The sequence below is a fragment of the Scyliorhinus torazame genome, chromosome 14 (genome assembly GCF_047496885.1).
Source record: "Scyliorhinus torazame isolate Kashiwa2021f chromosome 14, sScyTor2.1, whole genome shotgun sequence".
In the NCBI taxonomy this organism is placed as follows: Eukaryota; Metazoa; Chordata; class Chondrichthyes; order Carcharhiniformes; family Scyliorhinidae; genus Scyliorhinus; species Scyliorhinus torazame.
The window spans coordinates 1,400,164-1,421,603 of NC_092720.1; the positions used below are offsets into that span (position 1 = coordinate 1,400,164).

Below are 21,440 nucleotides of genomic sequence, written 5' to 3' on the forward strand. Positions count from 1 at the left end.
AGCTGCAACATGACTTGCCAATTCTTATACTCAATGCCCCGGCCAATGAAGGCAAGCATGCCGTATGCCTTCTTGACTACCTTCTCCACCTGTGTTGCCCCTTTCAATGACCTGTGGACCTGTACTCCTAGATCTCTTTGACTTTCAATACTCTTGAGGGTTCTACCATTCACTGTATATTCCCTACCTGCATTAGCCCTTCCAAAATGCATTACCTCACATTTGTCCGGATTAAACTCCATCTGCCATCTCTCCGCCCAAGTCTCCAGACAATCTAAATCCTGCTGTATCCTCAGACAGTCCTCATCGCTATCCGCAATTCCACCAACCTTTGTGTCGTCTGCAAACTTACTAATCAGACCAGTTACATTTTCCTCCAAATCATTTATATATACTACAAAGAGCAAAGGTCCCAGCACTGATCCCTGTGGAACACCACTGGTCACAGCCCTCCAATTAGAAAAGCATCCCTCCATTGCTACCCTCTGCCTTCTATGGCCTAGCCAGTTCTGTATCCACCTTGCCAGTTCACCCCTGATCCCGTGTGACTTCACCTTTTGTACTAGTCTACCATGAGGGACCTTGTCAAAGGCCTTACTGAAGTCCATATAGACAACATCTACTGCCCTACCTGCATCAATCATCTTAGTGACCTCCTCGAAAAACTCTATCAAGTTAGTGAGACACGACTTCCCCTTCACAAAACCGTGCTGCCTCTCACTAATACGTCCATTTGCTTCCAAATGGGAGTAGATCCTGTCTCGAAGAATTCTCTCCAGTAATTTCCCTACCACTGAAGTAAGGCTCACCGGCCTGTAGTTCCCGGGATTATCCCTGCCACCCTTATTAAACAGAGGAACAACATTGGCTATTCTCCAGTCCTCCGGGACATCCCCCAAAGACAGCGAGGATCCAAAGATTTCTGTCAAGGCCTCAGCAATTTGCTCTCCAGCCTCCTTCAGTATTCTGGGGTAGATCCCATCAGGCCCTGGGGACTTATCTACCTTAATATTTTTTAAGACACCCAACACCTCGTCTTTTTGGATCACAATGTGACCCAGGCTATCTACACCCCCTTCTCCAGACTCAACATCTACCAATTCCTTCTCTTTGGTGAATACTGATGCAAAGTATTCATTTAGTACCTCGCCCATTTCCTCTGGCTCCACACATAGATTCCCTTGCCTATCCTTCAGTGGGCCAACCCTTTCCCTGGCTACCCTCTTGCTTTTTATGTACGTGTAAAAAGCCTTGGGATTTTCCTTAACCCTATTTGCCAATGACTTTTCATGACCCCTTCTAGCCCTCCTGACTCCTTGCTTAAGTTCCTTCCTACTTTCCTTATATGCCACACAGGCTTCGTCTGTTCCCAACCTTTTAGCCCTGACAAATGCCTCCTTTTTCTTTTTGACGAGGCCTACAATATCACTCGTCATCCAAGGTTCCCGAAAATTGCCGTATTTATCTTTCTTCCTCACAGGAACATGCCTGTCCTGTATTCCTTTCAACTGACACTTGAAAGCCTCCCACATGTCAGCTGTTGATTTGCCCTCAAACATCCGCCCCCAATCTATGTTCTTCAGTTCCCGCCTAATATTGTTATAATTAGCCTTCCCCCAATTTAGCACATTCATCCTCGGACCACTCTTATCCTTGTCCACCAGTACTTTAAAACTTACTGAATTGTGGTCACTGTTACCGAAATGCTCCCCTACTGAAACATCTACCACCTGGCCGGGCTCATTCCCCAATACCAGGTCCAGTACCAGTGTGTGGGGAGTGTAATGTGTGTGTGCGGCTGGGATGAGTGTGTGTGCGGAGTGTAATGTGTGTGTGCGTGGCTGGGATGAGTGTGTGGGGCGTGTAATGTGTGTGTGTGCGGCTGGGATGAGTGTGTGTGGGGAGTGCAGTGTGTGTGCGGCTGGGATGAGTGTGTGTGGGGAGTGTAATGTGTGTGTGCGGCTGGGATGAGTGTGTGTGGGGAGTGTGTTGGCTGAGATGAGTGTGTGTGGGGAGTGTGTGCGGCTGGGATGACTATGTGTGGGAAGTGTAATGTGTGTGTGGGGAGTGTAATGTGTGTATGCGGCTGGGATGAGTGTGTGTGGGGAGTGTAATGTGTGTATGCGGCTGGGATGAGTGTGTGTGGGGAGTGTAATGTGTGTGTGCGGCTGGGATGAGTGTGCGTGGGGAGTGTAATGTGTGTGTGCGGCTGGGATGAGTGTGTGGGGAGTGTAATGGGGTGTGCGGCTGCAGCTTGTCAGCCTCCCGAGTGTCGATCACGGACCCGCCACCGTTTCCCATTGGACCGAGTGTGCTCCGGTGCTGCCCCTCACCGGTCGCGGAATCGCACCCGATGCGGCGCCAATTTTTCTGTTGTAAATGTCCACGGATTCTGAGGAGGCGTCAATACTTCGTGTCAGAAACCGAGAATCCCACCAAGAATTTTTTTTTAAACTAGTAACCACGGCCCACACAGCAATAATAATAATCTTTATTAGTCTCACAAGTGGGCTTACAGGGAATCTGAATTGTAGCTCCAGTACACAGAAGTTTGAGAGTAGTGGGGTCATGAGTAAGGTTTCAAAGTTGCAGGGGTGTACCGGCAGGCAGGAAGGTGGTTTAAAGTGTGTCTTCTTCAATGCCAGGAGCATCCGGAATAAGGTGGGTGAACTTGTGGCATGGGTTGGTACCTGGGACTTCGATGTTGAGGCCATTTCGGAGACATGGATAGAGCAGGGACAGGAATGGATGTTGCAGGTGCCAGGGTTTAGATATTTCAGTAAGCTCAGGGAAGGTGGTAAAAGAGGGGGAGGGGTGGCATTGTTAGTCAAGGACAGTATTACGGTGGCAGAAAGGACGTTTGATGAGGACTCGTCTACTGAGGTAGTATGGGCTGAGGTTAGAAACAGGAACGGAGAGGTCACCCTGTTAGGGGTTTTCCATAGGCCTCCGAAAAGTTCCAGAGATGTAGAGGAAAGGATTGCAAAGATGATTCTGGATAGGAGCGAAAGCAACAGGGTAGTTGTTATGGGGGACTTTAACTTTCCAAATATTGACTGGAAACGCTATAGTTCGAGTACTTTAAATGGGTCCGTTTTTGTCCAATGTGTGCAGGAGGGTTTCCTGACACAGTATGTAGATAGGCCAACGAGAGGCGAGGCCATATTGGATTTGGCACTGGGTAATGAACCAGGACAGGTGTTAGATTTGGAGGTAGGTGAGCACTTTGGTGATAGTGACCACAATTCGATTACGTTTACTTTAGTGATGGAAAGGGATAGGTATATACCGCAGGGTAAGAGTTATATCTGGGGGAAAGGCAATTATGATGCGATGAGGCATGACTTAGGATGCATCACATGGAGAGGAAAATTGCAGGGGATGGGCACAATGGAAATGTGGAACTTGTTCAAGGAACAGCTACTGCGTGTCCTTGATAAGTATGTACCTGTCAGGCAGGGAGGAAGTGGTCGAGTTAGGGAACCGTGGTTTACTAAAGCAGTCGAAACACTTGTCAAGAGGAAAAAGGAGGCTTATGTAAAGATGAGACATGAAGGTTCAGTTAGGGCGCTCGAGAGTTACAAGCTAGCTAGGAAGGACCTAAAGAGAGAGCTAAGAAGAGCCAGGAGGGGACATGAGAAGTCATTGGCAGGTAGGATCAAGGATAACCCTAAAGCTTTCTATAGATATGTCAGGAATAAAAGAATAACTAGGGTAAGAATAGGGCCAGTCAAGGACAGTAGTGGGAAGCTGTGCGTGGAGTCCGAGGAGATAGGAGGTGCTAAATGAATATTTTTCATCAGTATTCACACAGGGTAAAGACAATGTTGTCGAGGAGAATACTGAGATTCAGGCTACTAGACTAGAAGGGCTTGAGGTTCATAAGGAGGAGGTGTTAGCAATTCTGGAAAGTGTAAAAATAGATAAGTCCCCTGTGCCGGATGGAATTTATCCTAGGATTCTCTGGGAAGCTAGGGAGGAGATTGCTGAGCTTTTGGCTTTGATCTTTAAGTCATTTTTGTCTACAGGAATAGTGCCAGAAGACTGGAGGATAGCAAATGTTGTCCCCTTGTTCAGGAAGGGGTGTAGAGACAACCCCGGTAACTATAGACCAGTGAGCCTTACTTCTGTTGTGGGCAAAATCTTGGAAAGGTTTATAAGAGATAGGATGTATAATCATCTGGAAAGGAATAATTTGATTAGAGATAGTCAGCACGATTTTGTGAAGGGTAGGTCGTGCCTCACAAACCTTATTGAGTTCTTTGAGAAGGTGACCAAACAGGTGGATGAGGGTAAAACAGTTGATGTAGTGTATATGGATTTCAGTAAAGCATTTGATAAGGTTCCCCACGGTAGGCTACTGCAGAAAATACGGCAGCATGGGATTCAGGGAGATTTAGCAGTTTGGATCAGTAATTGGCTAGCTGGAAGAAGACAAAGGGTGGTGGTTGATGGGAAATGTTCAGACTGGAGTCCAGTTACTATTGGTGTACCACAAGGATCTGTTTTGGGGCCACTGCTGTTTGTCATTTTTATAAATGACCTGGAGGAGGGCGTAGAAGGATGGGTGAGTAAATTTGCAGATGACACTAAAGTCGGTGGAGTTGTGGACAGTGCGGAAGGATGTTACAAGTTACAGATGGACATAGATAAGCTGCAGCACTGGGCTGAGAGGTGGCAAATGGAGTTTAATGCAGAAAAGTGTGAGCTGATTCATTTTGGAAGGAATAACAGGAAGACAGAGTACTGGGCTAATGGTAAGATTCTTGGCAGTGTGGATGAGCAGAGAGATCTCGGTGTCCATGTACATAGATCCCTGAAAGTTGCCACTCAGGTTGAGAGGGTTGTTAAGGAGGCGTACGGTGTGTTAGCTTTTATTGGTAGAGGGATAGAGTTTCGGAGCCATGAGGTCATGTTGCAGCTGTACAAAACTCTGGTGTGGCCGCATTTGGAGTATTGCGTACAGTTCTGGTCGCCGCATTATAGGAAGGATGTGGAAGCATTGGAAAGGGTGCAGAGGAGATTTACCAGAATGTTGCCTGGTATGGAGGGAAGATCTTATGAGGAGAGGCTGAGGGACTTGAGGCTGTTTTCGTTAGAGAGAAGAAGGTTAAGAGGTGACTTAATTGAGGCATACAAGATGATCAGAGGATTAGATAGGGTGGACAGTGAGAGCCTTTTTCCTCGGATGGTGATGTCTAGCACGAGGGGACATAGCTTTAAATTGAGGGGAGATAGATATAAGACAGATGTCAGGTAGGTTCTTTACTCAGAGAGTAGTAAGGGCGTGGAATGCCCTGCCTGCAACAGTAGTGGACTCACCAACACTGAGGGCATTCAAATGGTCATTGGATAGACATATGGACGATAAGGGAATAGTGTAGATGGGCTTTAGAGTGGTTTCACAGGTCGGTGCAACATCGAGGGCCGAAGGGCCTGTACTGCGCTGTAATGTTCTATGTTCTAACGCTGCAATGAAGTTACTGTGAAAATCCCCTAGTCGTCACATTCCGGCGCCTGTTCGGGTACACAGAGGGAGAATTCAGAATGTCCAATTCACCTAACAAGCACCAAAGAGAAAATGCTGGAAAACCTCAGCAGGTCTGGCAGCATCTGTAGGGAGAGAAAAGAGCGAACGTTTCGAGTCCCGATGACCCTTTGTCACAGTTCACAAACCAGAGAAAGTCGGAAATATTTATACTGTGGAGTGAGAGAATAACAAGCATGTCTTTCAGGACTTGTGGGAGTACCCGGAGGAAACCCACGCAGACACGGGGAAAACATGCAGGCACCGCACAGACGGTGACACAAGCGATTTTCATTTCATTTCATGAAGTCAAAGGAACACAGAAGAGGAATCTGAAGAAAGTCTTGGTCAGTGAAGTTAAAGTGAGGATCCGAGAAAGGGTTCCAGATTAAAGAGACATCAAAATGAAAAAATTAAATAAAAATCGCTTATTGTCACAAGTAGGCTTCAATGAAGTTACTGTGAAAAGCCCCTAGTCGCCACATTCCGGCCCCTGTTCGGGAAGGCTGGTCGACAGGTAGAAGATTGAAAGTCAGGTTTAGGGAAGCCAGATGTTCAAGGTTAACCAATGGTTGACGGCACTTCAATGCCGCCGGTGCGGCAGTAGTGACTGCTGGCTTCGCTGGGTATCTGAGAGATTGTGTGGCACCTTGAATGCAGGTGGTGATCAGGGCAGATGAATACCAGGAGGGGTTGAGACCCTCAAGGTATATCCTTGAATTTGAGAGCAAGCATTATTTGGGAGAAGTCTCAAAGGAATGTTCTTCGAGAGTGGAGTTTGAAAATCCTTGAGTGAAAGAAGGAGTTCCAGTGAGACCAGTTGGTTCTCAGTGTGACAAGTGTCTTGTGGGGAATTGATGAGAAATCCACAGAAGTTGTATTGAGTGGTATTTGTCGCCCTGGTTTCAGAGTGAGGTGCATCTGACCACATTTCACCTGTTGGTTTACATGGATTGTCTGCTTACTGAGAACATTAGAGTAAAAGATCTATTTTGTAGCTTGTGTTATCTTTATAAATCTGTATTTACCTATAACAGTGTCGCTGGGGTGGATGAGGAACGCAGTGATGGGCAGCCGAGACTAGTGAGGACCCTCCGTCACCTCAGTGGGTACCAAGTTTGAAATTGGGGCTTGTTCACCAACTGTGACCTCATGAATAATATTAAATACATTTATTACACCCCAATTATTTCATAATGAGTTATAGAAAATGTTTAATCATTTATTTATTAGTAGTACTTTCATCAACTTCAAATGGTAAAAGAAAATGAAATATTTACACGTTGGACACAGAGGGAGCGCACGGCTCTCACAGTGATTATCAACACGCTCTTTGCTTCACTCGCCCTCGCCACCCTCGCCTCACTCGCCACCCTCGCCACCCTCGCCTCACTCGCCCTCGCCTCACTCGCCCTCGCCTCACTCGCCCTCGCCACCCTCGCCTCACTCGCCCTCGCCTCACTCGCCCTCGCCTCACTCGCCCTCGCCTCACTCGCCCTCGCCTCACTCGCCCTCGCCTCACTCGCCCTCGCCTCACTCGCCCTCGCCTCACTCGCCCTCGCCTCACTCGCCCTCGCCTCACTCGCCCTCGCCTCACTCGCCCTCGCCTCACTCGCCCTCGCCACCCTCGCCTCACTCGCCCTCGCCACCCTCTCCTCACTCGCCCTCGCCTCACTCGCCCTCGCCTCACTCGCCCTCGCCACCCTCTCCTCACTCGCCCTCGCCTCACTCGCCCTCGCCTCACTCGCCCTCGCCTCACTCGCCCTCGCCTCACTCGCCCTCGCCTCACTCGCCCTCGCCTCACTCGCCCTCGCCTCACTCGCATCTTTTCTTATTGAATAAATGCCTTATTCTTTTGTCAAACGTTCTCACTCCTGTGACTTTGTTCAGTGCCATCATCTACATATCTAAACAAAAAATTAGGATCTATCAGGTCAGGCTCCATCCAGGGATCTGATTAGTCCACTGGTAAAATCAGCTGGAATCAGAATGTTAGCTTTGCCTTGGGCAGGGTTATTATTATAGTTAAATATCTATAAGGGGTCATGCCTAAAGGGTGAGTCTGACCACGTGGGAAGTCTTTTGGGGAAATGTTTTCCTTGTGTTTAAGCTTTTTTACTTTTGTTAATCAATGTTTTCATTTAATATTTTCATTCTCCAAAAGTGTTATTGGAATTTCTGAATTCAGTAAATGTCATTGGGGGAGAAAATGGGATGTTCTGGCTTGCCATGGGCAGACTAAGAAAGCACTATCGTCCGAACACAATGCACAGGATGGGTGGTGATGTCCCCCATCGATTGTTGCTCAGTCAGATGGAGGAGCAGATCCTGGAGGTGGCATCTGAACTTGGAGCCAGGCCCAGTGGTTACGGTGAAGTAGAGAGTTCAGAGGGTGGGCAAGAGAAGGAATGGACAGGAAGAGACTGGGGAAGGGTATGAGAGATATAGGGCAATGTTTGTTAGACTGACAAGTGAAATCTACTAATACCCCTCGCTCATCCAATCAGAGGCTTTTTGCTCAAACACGTCCATTCTCAAACAAAAAATGTTGGGAAAACTCATCTCCAGAAAATGAAACCGAGTTAACGTTTCAACTTCAATGTGACTCTTCTTCACACTTTTCTTCATGTCAGTTCTGAGAAGCGACCATGTGTGTACTCGGAATCATTCTTACTGTTGGAGTCTTATTCGGTTTTATTCCCTCGGACGGCACTTTCTCCAGACCGCAGAAGGAACTGGAAAACCCTCTCTTGACATCAGAAGATGATCGACAACCAGCATTCCAGAATGAGAGGCCGTGGATCTGGGCTAAGGGGGCGGCAGATTTAAAACAGAAATGAAGAGGAATCTGGAATTTCCTACACCAGAGTAGTGGATTCGGAACAGAAACAAATTTCGGGACAGAGATTGGTTTTAAATTAGTCTCCGGATGAAAGGTTCTGGGGAACGGGTAGGAAGATGGAGATCAGCCATGATCTCATCGTGCTGCAGGTTCAGGAGGTAATAAGGACGGCAAATGGAATATTGGTATTTATGGCTAAAGGAATAGATTATAAAAGTGTTGTTGCAACTGTGCACGGCAGTGGCGAGACCGCTGGGAGTACTGGTCCCCGTTCTGGTCCCTGTATTTGAGGAAAGATGTAGTCCCATTGGAGGCAGTTCAGAGGAGGGTCACTGGATTGATTCCAGAGATGAGCGTTTGCCGTACGAGGAGAGATTGAGCAGTTTAGGCCGATACTCTCTAGAGTTTAGAAGAATGAGGGAGATCTAATCGAGGTATAGATGATGCTGAAAGGTTCGGATAAAGTAGACGTGGAGCGGATGCTTCCCTTGTGGGACATTCTAAAACGTCATAATCTCAGAATAAGAGGCAGCAAATTTAAAACACAAATGAGGAGAAACTACTTCTCCCAAAGGAGAATCTGTGGAGTTCGCTACCCAGAGTGCGGTGCATGCTGGGACAGCGAGTAAATGTAAGGAGGAGTTAGACAGATTTATAATTGGTAATGGGTTGAAGGGTTATGGAGAACGGGCAGGACGGTGGGGTTGAGGACAGGGTGAGATCAGCCAGGATCGAATGGCGGAGCAGACTTGATGGACCATATGGCCGAGATGTGCTTATATACGTGACAGTATTGAATGGCGGAGCGGGTTCGTGGGGATGAATTACTGACTCCTGCTCCTAGTTCTTATGTTCAACTGCACTCAGGTCACATCCTCGCTGTCACCGTGCATCAGCACAGATGCAGGTGTGTGGGTGGGTATGAGTGTTCATGTTGTGTACATTGGGGAAGTCAAGTTACACTAGCTTGAGGAACTGGGGGAGGCAGAGAGCCCCAAGGCACCAACAATCGGAGGATTGCTGGATACCAGGATAATGCTGACCTGAGGTAGATGAGCAGCTGTCTACAAGGCAGCTATGCTGGATATCAGAAACTGAGAAAGGTAGAAAATGGGAGCAGGAGGAGGTGATTAGGCCCCTCGAGCCTGCTTCGCCACTCAATATGATCATGACTGACCCTCAATTACTCCCGCGCTCTCACCGCACCCCTTGATGTCTTTGGAATCTAGAAATCCTGAAATATATTCAGTGACTCGGCCTCCACAGCCTCTGTGGTGGAGAATTCCACAGGCTCACCAACCTCCGAGTGAAGAATCTTCCCTCATCTCAGTCCTAAATGGTCTACTCCGTATCCTGAGATGGTGACTCCTTGTTCTTGACCCCCCCCCCCCCCCCCCAGCCAGAGGAAACAACACCCCAGCATGGAGTCTGTGCAGCCTGTCAGAATTTTATACGTGTCAATGACCCCCTCTTGTTCTTCTCAATTCCAGTGTATACCGACCCAGTTGACCCAATCTCCATCCAGTGGGATGTACGTGAAGATCTGGTAGACATTCCTGAGGGTCTGCACGCCATGGTCTCTGCAGTGGAGAGTCAATGTGGAGCACTGCGTTAACCCACTGACTGCACAATACCCGTCACAGATAGTGTGGTGACTCTCGAGGAACCCAATCTGGGGTTTCTGGGGTTTCATTCTAATTTTCAAGCCCACACACGAGCAGTGAACTTAGGTGACTGGCGGGATTGACGAGGCGCCGAGAACCCTGTTAGCAGCCCATCCATGTGTGGTGAGCCGGGAGATTCAACCAACTTCGTATTGATGGACGACCTGTGTGACCTCTCTGTGACCTCTCCTGGTGATGGCAGCAACTCCTCCGTCCTTCTGCCAGTTACATATAAGGGAGGAAATCAGGCATGTCCAGCCATGGCGCTAGACTCTCCTGTCCATTCAGGGCCTACACAGGCCCCGACGACCAGTGGACACTTGCCAAGGTAATCTTGGCTGACAGGGTAACAACCTGCCTTCAATGCTGCTGTCGGTGAGGACAGACCATCACCACATAGCACTCGGAAGTGGAGATTTAAGTCAGTCTGAATGCATCAGAGTTTCACGAGTGAATCATTCCTCGTCACTTGTGTAATGAATGGTGTATGTATCTGCCACAAATCACTCATAAAATGTGACATAATGTCAGATGGTTTTATTGTGCTGTCTGTAATAGTTAGGGAGAAGTAATGAGCAGAATAGATAAATGGAAACCAGCAGATGCAATATACTTGGGTTTCCAAAACGTGTTTCATAAGGTTCCGCACGAAAGGCTTCTGAACGAGGAGACGGCTCACAGCCTGTCTGGTCTTCCAGCTGGGTCCTGGCCCCTTTTTAAAAAATCATTTACAGATGTGGGCATCGCTGGTTAGGCCAGCATTTATCTCTAATTTCCCTTCAGAAGGTGGGGGTGAGCTGTCTTCTTGAACCGCTCTAGTCCCCGAGGTGTAGGTACACCCACTGTGCTGTTAGGGAGGGAGTGTCACGATGTTGCCCCCGCGAAAGTGAACGAACGGCGCTTCATTTCCAATCACACGATGAGTGACTCGGAGGGGAATCTCCAGGTGGTGGGGCTCCCAGGTATCTTCTTGTCCTTCTAGATGGGAGTGGTCGTGGGTTTGGAAGGTGCTGCCTAAGGAACCTTGGTGAGTTACTGCAGTGCATCTTGTAGATGGGACACACGGCTGTCACTGTGCATCGGTGGTGGAGGGTTTGAATGTTTGTGGAAGGGGAGCAATCAAGCGGGGTTGCTTTGTCCTGGATGGTGTTGAGCTGCTTGAGTGTTGTTGGAGCTGGGCTCATCAGGCAAGTGGAGAGTATCTCATCACACTCCTGACTTGTGCCTTGTAGATGGTGGACAGGCTTTGCGGGGTCAGGAGGTGAGTTACTTGCCGTAGGATTCCCAGCCTTTGACCTGCCCTGGTGGCCACAGTATTAATGTGGCAAGTCCAGTTCAGTTTCTGATCTATGGTAACCCCCAGGATGTTGATTTGGGAGATTCAGTGATGGGAATGCCATTGAATGTCACGGGGTGTGATTAGGTCCTGTTATTGGAGATGGTCATTGCCTGGCACTTGTCAGCCCCGAGCCTGGATATTGTCCAGGTCTTGCTGCATTTGGACAGGGACTGCTTCATTATCTGAGGAGTTGTGAATGGCGAACATTGTGCAGTCATCCGTGAACTTCCCGACATCTGACCTTCTGATGGGAGGTCATTGATGAAGCAACTGAAGATGGTTGGGCCGAGGACACGACCCTGAGGAACCCCTGCAGTGATGTCCTGGAGCTGAGCTGATTGACCTCCAACCACCTCAACCATCTTCCTTTGTGCCGGGTTTGACTCCAACAAGTGGAGAGTTTCCTCCTGAATCCTATTGACTCCAGTTTAGCGAGGGCTCCTTGATGCCAAGGGTAGTCACTCTCACCTCACCTGTGGCATTCAGCTCTTTTGTCCATGTTTGAACCAAGGCTGTAATGAGGTCAGGAGCTGAGTGACCCTGGGCGGAACCCAAACTGAGTGTCCGTGAGCAGGTTATTGCTGAGTAAGTGCCGCTTGGTAGCACTGTTGATGACTCCTTCCATCACTTTACTGATGGAGAGTAGACTGATAGGGGGTAATTGGCTGGGTTGGATTTGTCCTGTTTCTTGTGTACAGGACACACCTGGGTAATTTTCCACATTGCCAGGTAGATGCCAGTGGGGGTTGGTTTAGCACAGGGCTAAATCGCTGGCTTTTAAAGCAGACCAAGGCAGGCCAGCAGCACGGTTCAATTCCTGGACCAGCCTCCCCGAACAGGCGCCGGAATGTGGCGACTAGGGGCTTTTCACAATAACTTCATTTGAAGCCTACTTGTGACAATAAGTGATTTTCATTTCATTCATTTTCATTTCAGTGTTGTAGCTGTACTGGAACAGCTTGGCTAGGGTGCGGCAAGTTTTCAGTACTATTGAACAAGAATAATAAACAAAGAAACGTACAGCACAGGAACAGGCCCTTCGGCCCTCCAACCCTGTGCCGATCATGATGCCCTAACTAAAAACAAAACCTTCTGCCCTTACTCTGTCCGTATCCCTCTATTTCCTCCCTATTCATGGACCCATCCAGATGCCTCTTAAATGTTGCTAATGTGCTGCTTCCACCACATCCTCTGGCAGCGCGTTCCAGGTACCCACCACTCTCTGTGTGAAAAACTTACCCCACATAATCCACCCTTGGAAAAAGCCTCTGACTATCCACCCTGTCGATGCCTCTCATAATTTTGCAGACCTCTATCAGGTCTCCCCTCAGCCTCCGTCTTTCCAGTGAAAACAATCCTAGTTTATTCAACCTCTCCTCATAGCCAACACCCTCGAGACCAGGCAACATCCTGGTGAACCTTCTTTGCACTCTCGACAAAACTTCCACATCCTTCTGAAAATGTGGTGACCAGAACTGCACACAATACTCCAAATGCGGCCTAACCAACGTTTTATACAGCTGCAACATTATTCCCCAACTCCTGTACTCAATGCACCGGCTGATGAAGGCAAGCATGCCATATGCTTTCTTAGTCACCTTGGCCATCTGTATCGCCACTTTTAGGGAAGTGTAGACTTGCACGCCCAGATCCCTCTGTATGTTAATGTTCCTGAGGGTTCTGCCATTTACAGTATAATTCATACCTAGATTTGATCCTCCAAGATGCATCACCTCGCATTTGTCTGGATTAAACTTCAGTTGCCATTTCTGTGCCCAGGTCTCCAATCTATCCATATCCTGTTGTATCCTCTGACAATCTTCGGCACTATCAGCAACTCCGCCAAACTTAGTGTCATCCGCAAACTTACGAATCAGACCACCCACATTTTCCTCCAGATCATTTATGTGTACGACGAACAACAGAGGTCCCAGCACTGATCCCTGCTGAATGCCACTAGCTACTGATCTCCAATCTGAAAAACACCCTTCCACCGCTGCTCTCTGTCTTCTATAACCAAGCCAATTCTGTATCCATCTCCCAGCCCACCCCGAATCCCATGTGATTTTAGTTTTTGTACCAGTCTGCCATGTGGGACCTTGTCAAACGCCTTATTGAGGTCCATATAAACTACATCCACTGCCCTTCCTTCATCAGTTTTCTTTGTCACCTCTTCAAAAAACTCAATCAAGTTAGTGAGACATGACCTTCCCTGTACAAGACCATGCTGCCCGTCACTAACTGATCCATTTTGCTCCAAATGTGCATGTATGCTGTCCCTCAGTATCTTTTCCAAAAGCTTCCCCACCACTGATGTCAGGCTCACCGGCCTATAATTTGCTGGATTATCCCAGCTTCCTTTCTTAAACAAGGGAATAACATCGGCTATTCTCCACTCCTCTGGAACCTCACCTGTGGTCAAAGAGGATGTGAAGATATCTGTTAAGGCCCCGACTATTTCTGCCCTTGCCTCCCGCAGAAACCTGGGAAAAGATCTCATCCGGCCCAGGGGACTTGTCTACCTTAATGCAATTTACGATTCTCAACACTTCCTCCTTTGATATATTAACGTTCTCAAGATCGTACACACATCTATCCCTGACCTCAGCATCCGTCATGTCCTTCTCCCTGATGAATACGGATACAAAGTACTCATTAAGGATTTCATCCACTTTCTGAGATTCCACGCATAACTTCCCTCCATTGTCCTTGAGTGGGCCGACTCTTTCTCTTCCTACCCTCTTGTTCCGAATATATGCATAAAAAGCCTTGGGATTCTCCTTGACTATGTTTGCTGAAGACATTTCATGGCCCCTTTTAGCCTCCTAATTCCACGTTTAACTTCCTACCTTCACTGTCCTCGGGGCTTTGTCAGTGTTTAGATGCCGAGACCGTTTGCTTCCTTTTTCCTTTTGACGAAGTTTACAATTTCCATGGTTACCAAATCCTGCCATTTCTAGCCTTCATTTTTGCGGACATCCCTGTCCTGCACTTCAATCAACTGGCCCATAAAAGCCTCCCACATGTCAGATGTGGATTTGCCCTCAGATAGCCGCTCGCTATCCACATTCCCCAGTTCCTGGCTAATTTGGATGTAATTGGCCCTCGCCCAATTAAGCACCCTGACCCGCGGGCCACTCTTGTCCTTATCCATGACTATTTGAAATCTTATGGAATTCCGGTCGCTCAGCCCAAAATTCCCCCCCACTGAAACATCAATCACCGGCTCATTCCCCAATACCAAATCTAGTATGGCCCCTGTCATGTGAGAGTACCTTTAAGAAATGGATGTTTAAGCAATGTACCTTGAAGAAATGGAGCTGATCATATTACTGAAGTGATGTCAGAGGTGGGGTGGGGGTGGGGGGGGGGAGCTGAGCTCACTTCTGCGTTTTGAGTTCCAGTTTGAGAAGGCAGCTGGGAGTGTCGGTGTGTTTTGCTGTGAGCTGCAGGAAGAAACTGAGCTGGTCTGGTGATTTCTGCAAACCAAAGACTATAAATATATTGAATGTAACCTAATGTGCTCCTATTTTTGAAGGTTTTAAGTCTTTTGGATGTTTAAAGGAACAGTTTGAAGGATTATTTAGTGTTGTAGTCTTTTGGGGTTATCTTTGAAGTAATGGTGTTAAGATATTCAATGTTTGTTTTAAAAGGTTAACTTGAGTTCATAGAATAAACATTGTTTTGTTTCAAAAACCACTTGTCCATTTCTGCTGTATCGCACCTGGAGAGTGCGCCGTGTGCTTCCCACACCACAATCTATTAAAAGTTCTTGGATTGTCAACATACTGTATCAATAAGGCCTCCTGGACACATCTAACAAATTGCTCTCCATCCGAGCCCCCGGCTGTAAGGGATTCCCAGTCAATATGGGGGAGGTTTAAATCGCCCATCACAACTACCCTGCTTTTTTCACACCTTTACAGTATCTGACTACACAGCTGCTCCTCTGTCACCTGCGGGCTGCTGGGAGGTCTATAGTACACTCCCAACATTGTGATTTCCCCTTATTCCTCAGCTCCACCCATAATGCCTCACTACAAGGTCCCTCCAATGTCATCATCATAGTCATCATAGAATTTACAGTGCAGAAGGAGGCCATTCGGCCCATCGAGTCTGCACCGGCTCTTGGAAAGAGCACCCTACCCAAGGTCAACACCTCCGCCCTATCCCCATAACCCAGTAACCCCACCCACCACTAAGGGCAATTTTGGACACTAAGGGCAATTTATCATGGCCAATCCACCTAACCCATACATCTTTGGACTGTGGGAGGAAACCGGAGCACCCGGAGGAAACCCACGCACACACGGGGAGGATGTTCAGACTCCGCACAGACACTGACCCAAGCCGGAATCGAACCTGGGACCTTGGAGCTGTGAAGCAATTGTGCTATCCACAAGGCTACCGTGCTGCCCCGATGTGTCCTCCCTCAACACCGCTGTGATCAGCAATGCCACTCCCCCACCTCTTTTGTTTCACCTTCTGTCCCGTCTAAAACAACGATATCCCGGAATGTGAAGCTGCCAATCCTGTCCCTCCTCGAGCCATGTCTCCATAATTGCAATTACATCGTAGTTCCATGCAGTAATCCAGGCTCTCAGTTTGTCTGTTTTACCTGTTATATTACTTGCATTGAAGCAAGCGCCCTCCAGACCTACAGTCCCACTGAGCCCTGCGGCTTCCCTCTGTCTGCTCTTACTCTGCACTGTGTTTATCTCAGTCTCACTTTCCCCCCAGTCCCTACACTCACTGGCCTGCTGTTCCGGTTCCCCCCCCTCCCCCGCCACACTAGTTTAAACCCTCCCGAACAGCACTCGCAAACCTCCTGCCCAGGATATCGGTGATCCTCCAGTTCAGGCGCAATTCGTCCTCCTTGTACAGTTCCCACCTTCCCCAGAAGAAATCCCAGTAATCCATATATCTAAAGCTTCTCCCTCCTACACCAGCTCTTTAGCCACATGTTCAACTGTACTATCTCCCTGTTCCAAGCCTCACTAGCACGGGGAGTAATCCCGAGATTACTACCCTCGAGGTCCTGACCTAACTCCCTGAATTGCCGGGATATTGTCAGGGCCCATGGCCTTTGAGTATCCAGGGCCTTCAGCCATTCTTGATATCACGTGGAGCGAATCATACTGGCTGAAGACTGACATCTGTGATGCTGGAGACCTCCGGAGGAGACGGATCATCCGCTTCTGGCTGAAGATTGTTTTGAATGTTTCAGCCTTGTCTTTTTCACCTTCGTCTGACTCTTATAAATCGCAATACCTGCTGACCCTCAACCCCTTCTGGCTGTGCCTTTCGGCTGTGGTGGCAACTGGCCTCCTCTCCAATGTTGCCTTTTCCTCCTCATCGGGGGAGGTCACTCCAGCAGCTTACACAATACCCACATCTAACCTTCTGTTTGCACAGGTTTGAACAATGAAGGAAGCTGTCTGCAGAAAGCCTATGCAAAGATTTAAACATCCTGAAATTATCCAAATTAACAAAATGAACCAAAATCCACACAATCACAACTCACTTCAATACTCCTGACTCCTCGCCTCCCTGTTCCTTCTGGACCTCAAATCCCTCCCTGGATCAAACGTGAAGCACGCCAGCCTGATTGGCTTGGGCACCAAGTGCAAAAGTACACGAGCCTCTCAAAATCATCAGCGATTGGAATTTGGATGCCCTTAATCGGTCCTTTAATTGCCTGCAGGTGGGCATCCAATATTCACGTGTTCGCCACTGAAAAACCGCGAGGCAACAAGGTGTTGGCGCAAAGTCCTCCCAAAGTCATCATGCCCCACTTTGTCCTAATCTTCATGTGGATTCGATAAATCAAATTATCAAATGTAAAATTGAGACCGAGTTCATAGCTGATGTATTTGGGAGAGTCTATTCAGAATAATATGTCCTGGACCTACCCAGGGAATAGGCTGTTTTCACATGCAAATGTGTAAGAAGAAAGAATTAGTTAATAACCTCACAGTAAAGGAATCTCCTCGGTAAGCGTGGCAATGACAAGGTATGGAGCAAAGTTGGATCCAGTGGTGGAAACATCACTTCAAAAATAAGACAATGGAGCAGCAGCGGCAGAAATGTACGGAGATTTTTCACAACCCTGAACAAAGATACATTCCATTGTGACAGGAGAGCTCTGAGAAAGATGCAGCGTCCGTGACAAACTCAAAGTCAAGGATGGTGTCAAATTGAAAGAAAAAATGTACAATGCTGCAAAGGTTAGTGGTACACCTGAAGATTGAGAAAACCATAGAAACCAAAGGATAACTAAAAATAAATAATGAGGGAGAAATTAGAACATGAGAGTAAATAGCAAAAATATATAAATAGACAGTAGGGATGTCTACAAGTGAATAAAAAGGAAAAGAGTTGCTGAAGTGAGAATTGATCCCTTAGAGGGTGAGACTGGGGAATGGATGAAGGACAAGGAAATGGCAGAAACTTTGAGCAAATATCTTCTCTCTGTATTTATGGTAGATCTTCAGATTGTCTTTCTTCCACCAAAATGTATCAATTTTCATTTCTCTGTGTTCAATGTAATCTCTTTTCACCAGTCCAGCTATAACCTCTGAAGTCTACTTTCCTGCTTATTGTTTACTACATTTCTCAGCCTTTTGCCAGGAGCACATTTTGGAAGCATGTTTTGTATACCCAGGAATATATATCGAAAAGGCAACAGTCCCAATACCAAACCCTGAGAAACAACACTGCTACTGCCATCTTATCCCGCGGGCTCTGGTTTTGTTAACAAGTCTATTGTGTGGAACCTTTATCAAGTGTCTTTCGAAAATCCATCTGCACATCAACTACATCACCCTTATCAACTATCTCCATCAAAGCATCAAGACTGAACAAGCCTGCACTGCCTTCCCGGTGACATTCACCGGTGACAATTTTATTTGTCTCAGGTTATTGTCCCTAAACCATTGATGCTGATCATCAGCTGACAGGTTAATGGGTTCACCTCTTCCCTTTATTGAACAGGGTGTGTAATTTGCATTCCTCTGTTTCCAAAAGGAAGAGGGATGGATTGTGGCCCCTGCAATTTTCCCTCTTTGTTTTCCCTCCGTGAGCTGGGATATATTCCGTTTGGATTGGTGATTTTTCTACTTTGATTGATGCCATCCTGTGAAGTCCCGAATCTTTATATATTTTTATTCTGTTCAGTATTGTTACTACTACACCGGCAGCATCCTCTTCATTGAAGACAGAGGCAAGGTATTCAGTTACTAACTTAGCTGTGACCTTGTCTCTATAGAAGATTACAGGGGTTACGGGGATAGGGCAGGGGAGTGGCCTATGTGGGGCGCTCGTTCGGAGGGCCAGTGCAGACTCGATGGGCCTAATGGTCTCCTTCTGCACTTTGGGATTCTATAGATTCTATGGGTATTTTTTTTAGCTATTCTTTATTAACTCCATTTATGAAATATTTTCAGGTCCTTTTTATGTCTTTGTCCCTCTTATTCCCTTTTTCAGAATTCCTTTACACTTCCTGTATTCATAGGAATTGTATCACAAAGCCTAAAATGGACATAAATTGCCTTTTTCTATTTGACATTAATTTCTAATCTGTTTGGAGGTCTTTAAGACTATGAAAGGGATCAATAGGGGAGGCAGAGAGAAAATGATTCTCTTTGTGAAAGACCAGAATTTGTGGCCATAAAGATATTAACTAAAAACTCAAATGATTGACCCAGAGAGTGTTGAGAATGTGGAACCTGTTACCACAGGAATACCAGGAGGTGGTTAGCGTGGCTGTGCCTGAGGAGAGGCTAGATAAGCAGACCAGAGAGAAAGGTTCAGAAGGATATCTGGATGGGGTATGAGGAAGAAGATTGTGTTGCAAGTTCAATGTTTATCATTGGCAAACAAAGAAAACAAAGAACAAAGGAAAGTACAGCACAGGAACAGGCCCTTCGGCCCTCCCAGCCTGCGCCGATCATGATCCCCTAACTAAAAAAAAACCTTAAATCCCAGAATCTTCGAGCACAAGGGGGGATTTGGGCATCATTCCTGTCATCGCTCCTTGAAACAGCTTTTTAATTGGCCTTCCCTTTTCCCCAAACTCTGAAAATTCATCCTCTTCAAACACATGTCCAATTTCCTTTGGAATGTTGCTACACAACCTGATCCCACCATCCAGACCATAACAACCCCTGTGCCAAATATCCTCTCCTCATTTACCCTTTTATATATATTTATATTATATATATATATAGATTTACCAATCTATAGCCTGTGTTTATTCACCCACTTGATCTGTCAAATACCCATCATCATTTTGAAGAGCTTATTAAATCTCCCCTTAACCTTCTCCACTCTGAGGAAAACTCCCGGATCTTCTTCATCTCCTCAGATAACTGATGTCTCTAATTCCAGTAAAACATCCTTTGTACCCTCTCCAAGCATCTGACATACTTCCTGAAATGTAACATTCAGAATTGAACAGATTACTCCAATAGGGGCTGAACCACTGATTTGTAGTTTTGTTTACGATAGGCCGGATTCTCCGTGGGCAGGGTCCCTGTTTTGCCGGCAGCGCACTCACGCCCGCGGAATTCCCGACAGTGTGGGGGTGCCAGGCTGCCGGGACGAGAGAATTTTGCTGCACCAGAAAATGGGTGCGATGTGAAACTGAATCCCATCCAATGACTCTTCATCGAGGCACGTGGCCAAGACCCTTCGCTGCTTCTTCTGCCACCTTCAAAGGTAAATATCTTCATATAAATTACATAGAATCCAGATCTGTGAATATAAATGACATAGAATCTGGACCAGTGAATATAAATGACATAGAATCCAGACCTGTCCGTGGTCAACCAAGAGGACCCTTCCTTTGAAAGGCAGATTTGTGTTTTTCCCAGTGTACACACCGCTACACGTTCAGCATTAATCAGAGGAATTGCTCATTTTGTCTGCCAGCCACCTGGTATACTTGGAAATCTTGGTGTAAACTCCATAGACACGTTTACTGCCACATTTCTCAGGACCACCCCAAGACACCAGCCCCTGAGCCACCCAGCTCTGTGTGCCTAGGTCATACGTAATGAATGCCCCACCACTGTCCCCTAAACATGTGTCCTTCCCCCCTTCATAAAAGCCAGCGCAGAACATGTTATCTGTCACATTGTAGCTGTCAGAACGGGACTCGTAACTGCTCTTGCATTCAGCCTGGAGCGTGACTGGGAGCTTCACGTACTGTAAGATGTTTGACAGTGTTGCATGGTCACTGCCAGTAGCATCGTCCATGGTCAGGTTCGGGTTAGTGATGCCCCACCCAGCTACTAACCCCAGAGTATTTGGCTGTGGTTCCTCCACCTCCTGATGAAGGTTGGGAAGACACAAAGGCATCACAAAGACATTCATAGAGACCGTGTCCTTCATCTTCACCAAAGCAATGTCGTTATTGTAAGTTCTGGGGTCAAATGCTTTGTGCAGAATGATTTTCTCGACAGTTCTCTTCACTGCAGCTTCTTTCTGTCGAACATCATGGAGTCCCAGATAGATAGTGACATATTCACTGGGAACTAACGTCATGGTGTCCTGTCGCTGTGAGCGTAGCACGTGTGCTGCTGTCAGTACCCAGGTTCTCGAGAGCAAAGCTCCGCTCCCAAACCACTTGTCCTTTGGCACTCTGCTCACGTCCTCCACCACCATCAATAACTGCCAGGGGAAGAAGCCAGGGAGCGCAGTCCGCCCTCCAATAATCCGCTTGTTGTGTGGCGGCAGGATACGGGTGGGCCTTCCACACACTATCATTAATAAATAAAAACACAACAGTAAAAATGCAGTTAAACATCAGTGCGCAACAATATCATTTCTGTACAATCGTCAGGTGCAGATCTCGAAGCGATCAATGGTTCCTGTCAGGATTTCTCTAATTCAGCTTTTCAAAATAGAAAATAGTGAAGGATTTTGACATTCTTTCATTTTTCTTCAATGAATTTAGATCACAGAGGGATGTCCTTGTCAGGTAGACACTAATACTGCAGGTTGCAATCTCCATTGGGAAGGATTAAGGGAGATCGGCTCACATTGCACATCAGAAATAATAAAATG

The 21,440-nt window shown here is 47.1% G+C and overlaps 1 protein-coding gene across 3 annotated transcripts in view; it reads right to left on the bottom strand.

Annotated features, from left to right (window-relative positions):
* masp1 (MBL associated serine protease 1) overlaps positions 1-21,440 on the bottom strand; it is a 537,426-nt gene that overhangs the window by 228,621 nt on the left and 287,365 nt on the right. For 2 of the 3 annotated variants that reach the window (XM_072473621.1, XM_072473623.1), the window contains exon 11: positions 16,181-21,133. The exons of the other annotated variant lie outside the window; for it this stretch is intronic. In XM_072473621.1, the coding sequence (XP_072329722.1) occupies positions 20,271-21,133 (863 nt within the window). In that variant the 3' untranslated portion in view covers positions 16,181-20,270. Of the gene's footprint in view, positions 1-16,180; positions 21,134-21,440 lie in introns of those variants that run through there. 3 annotated transcript variants of the gene reach the window in all.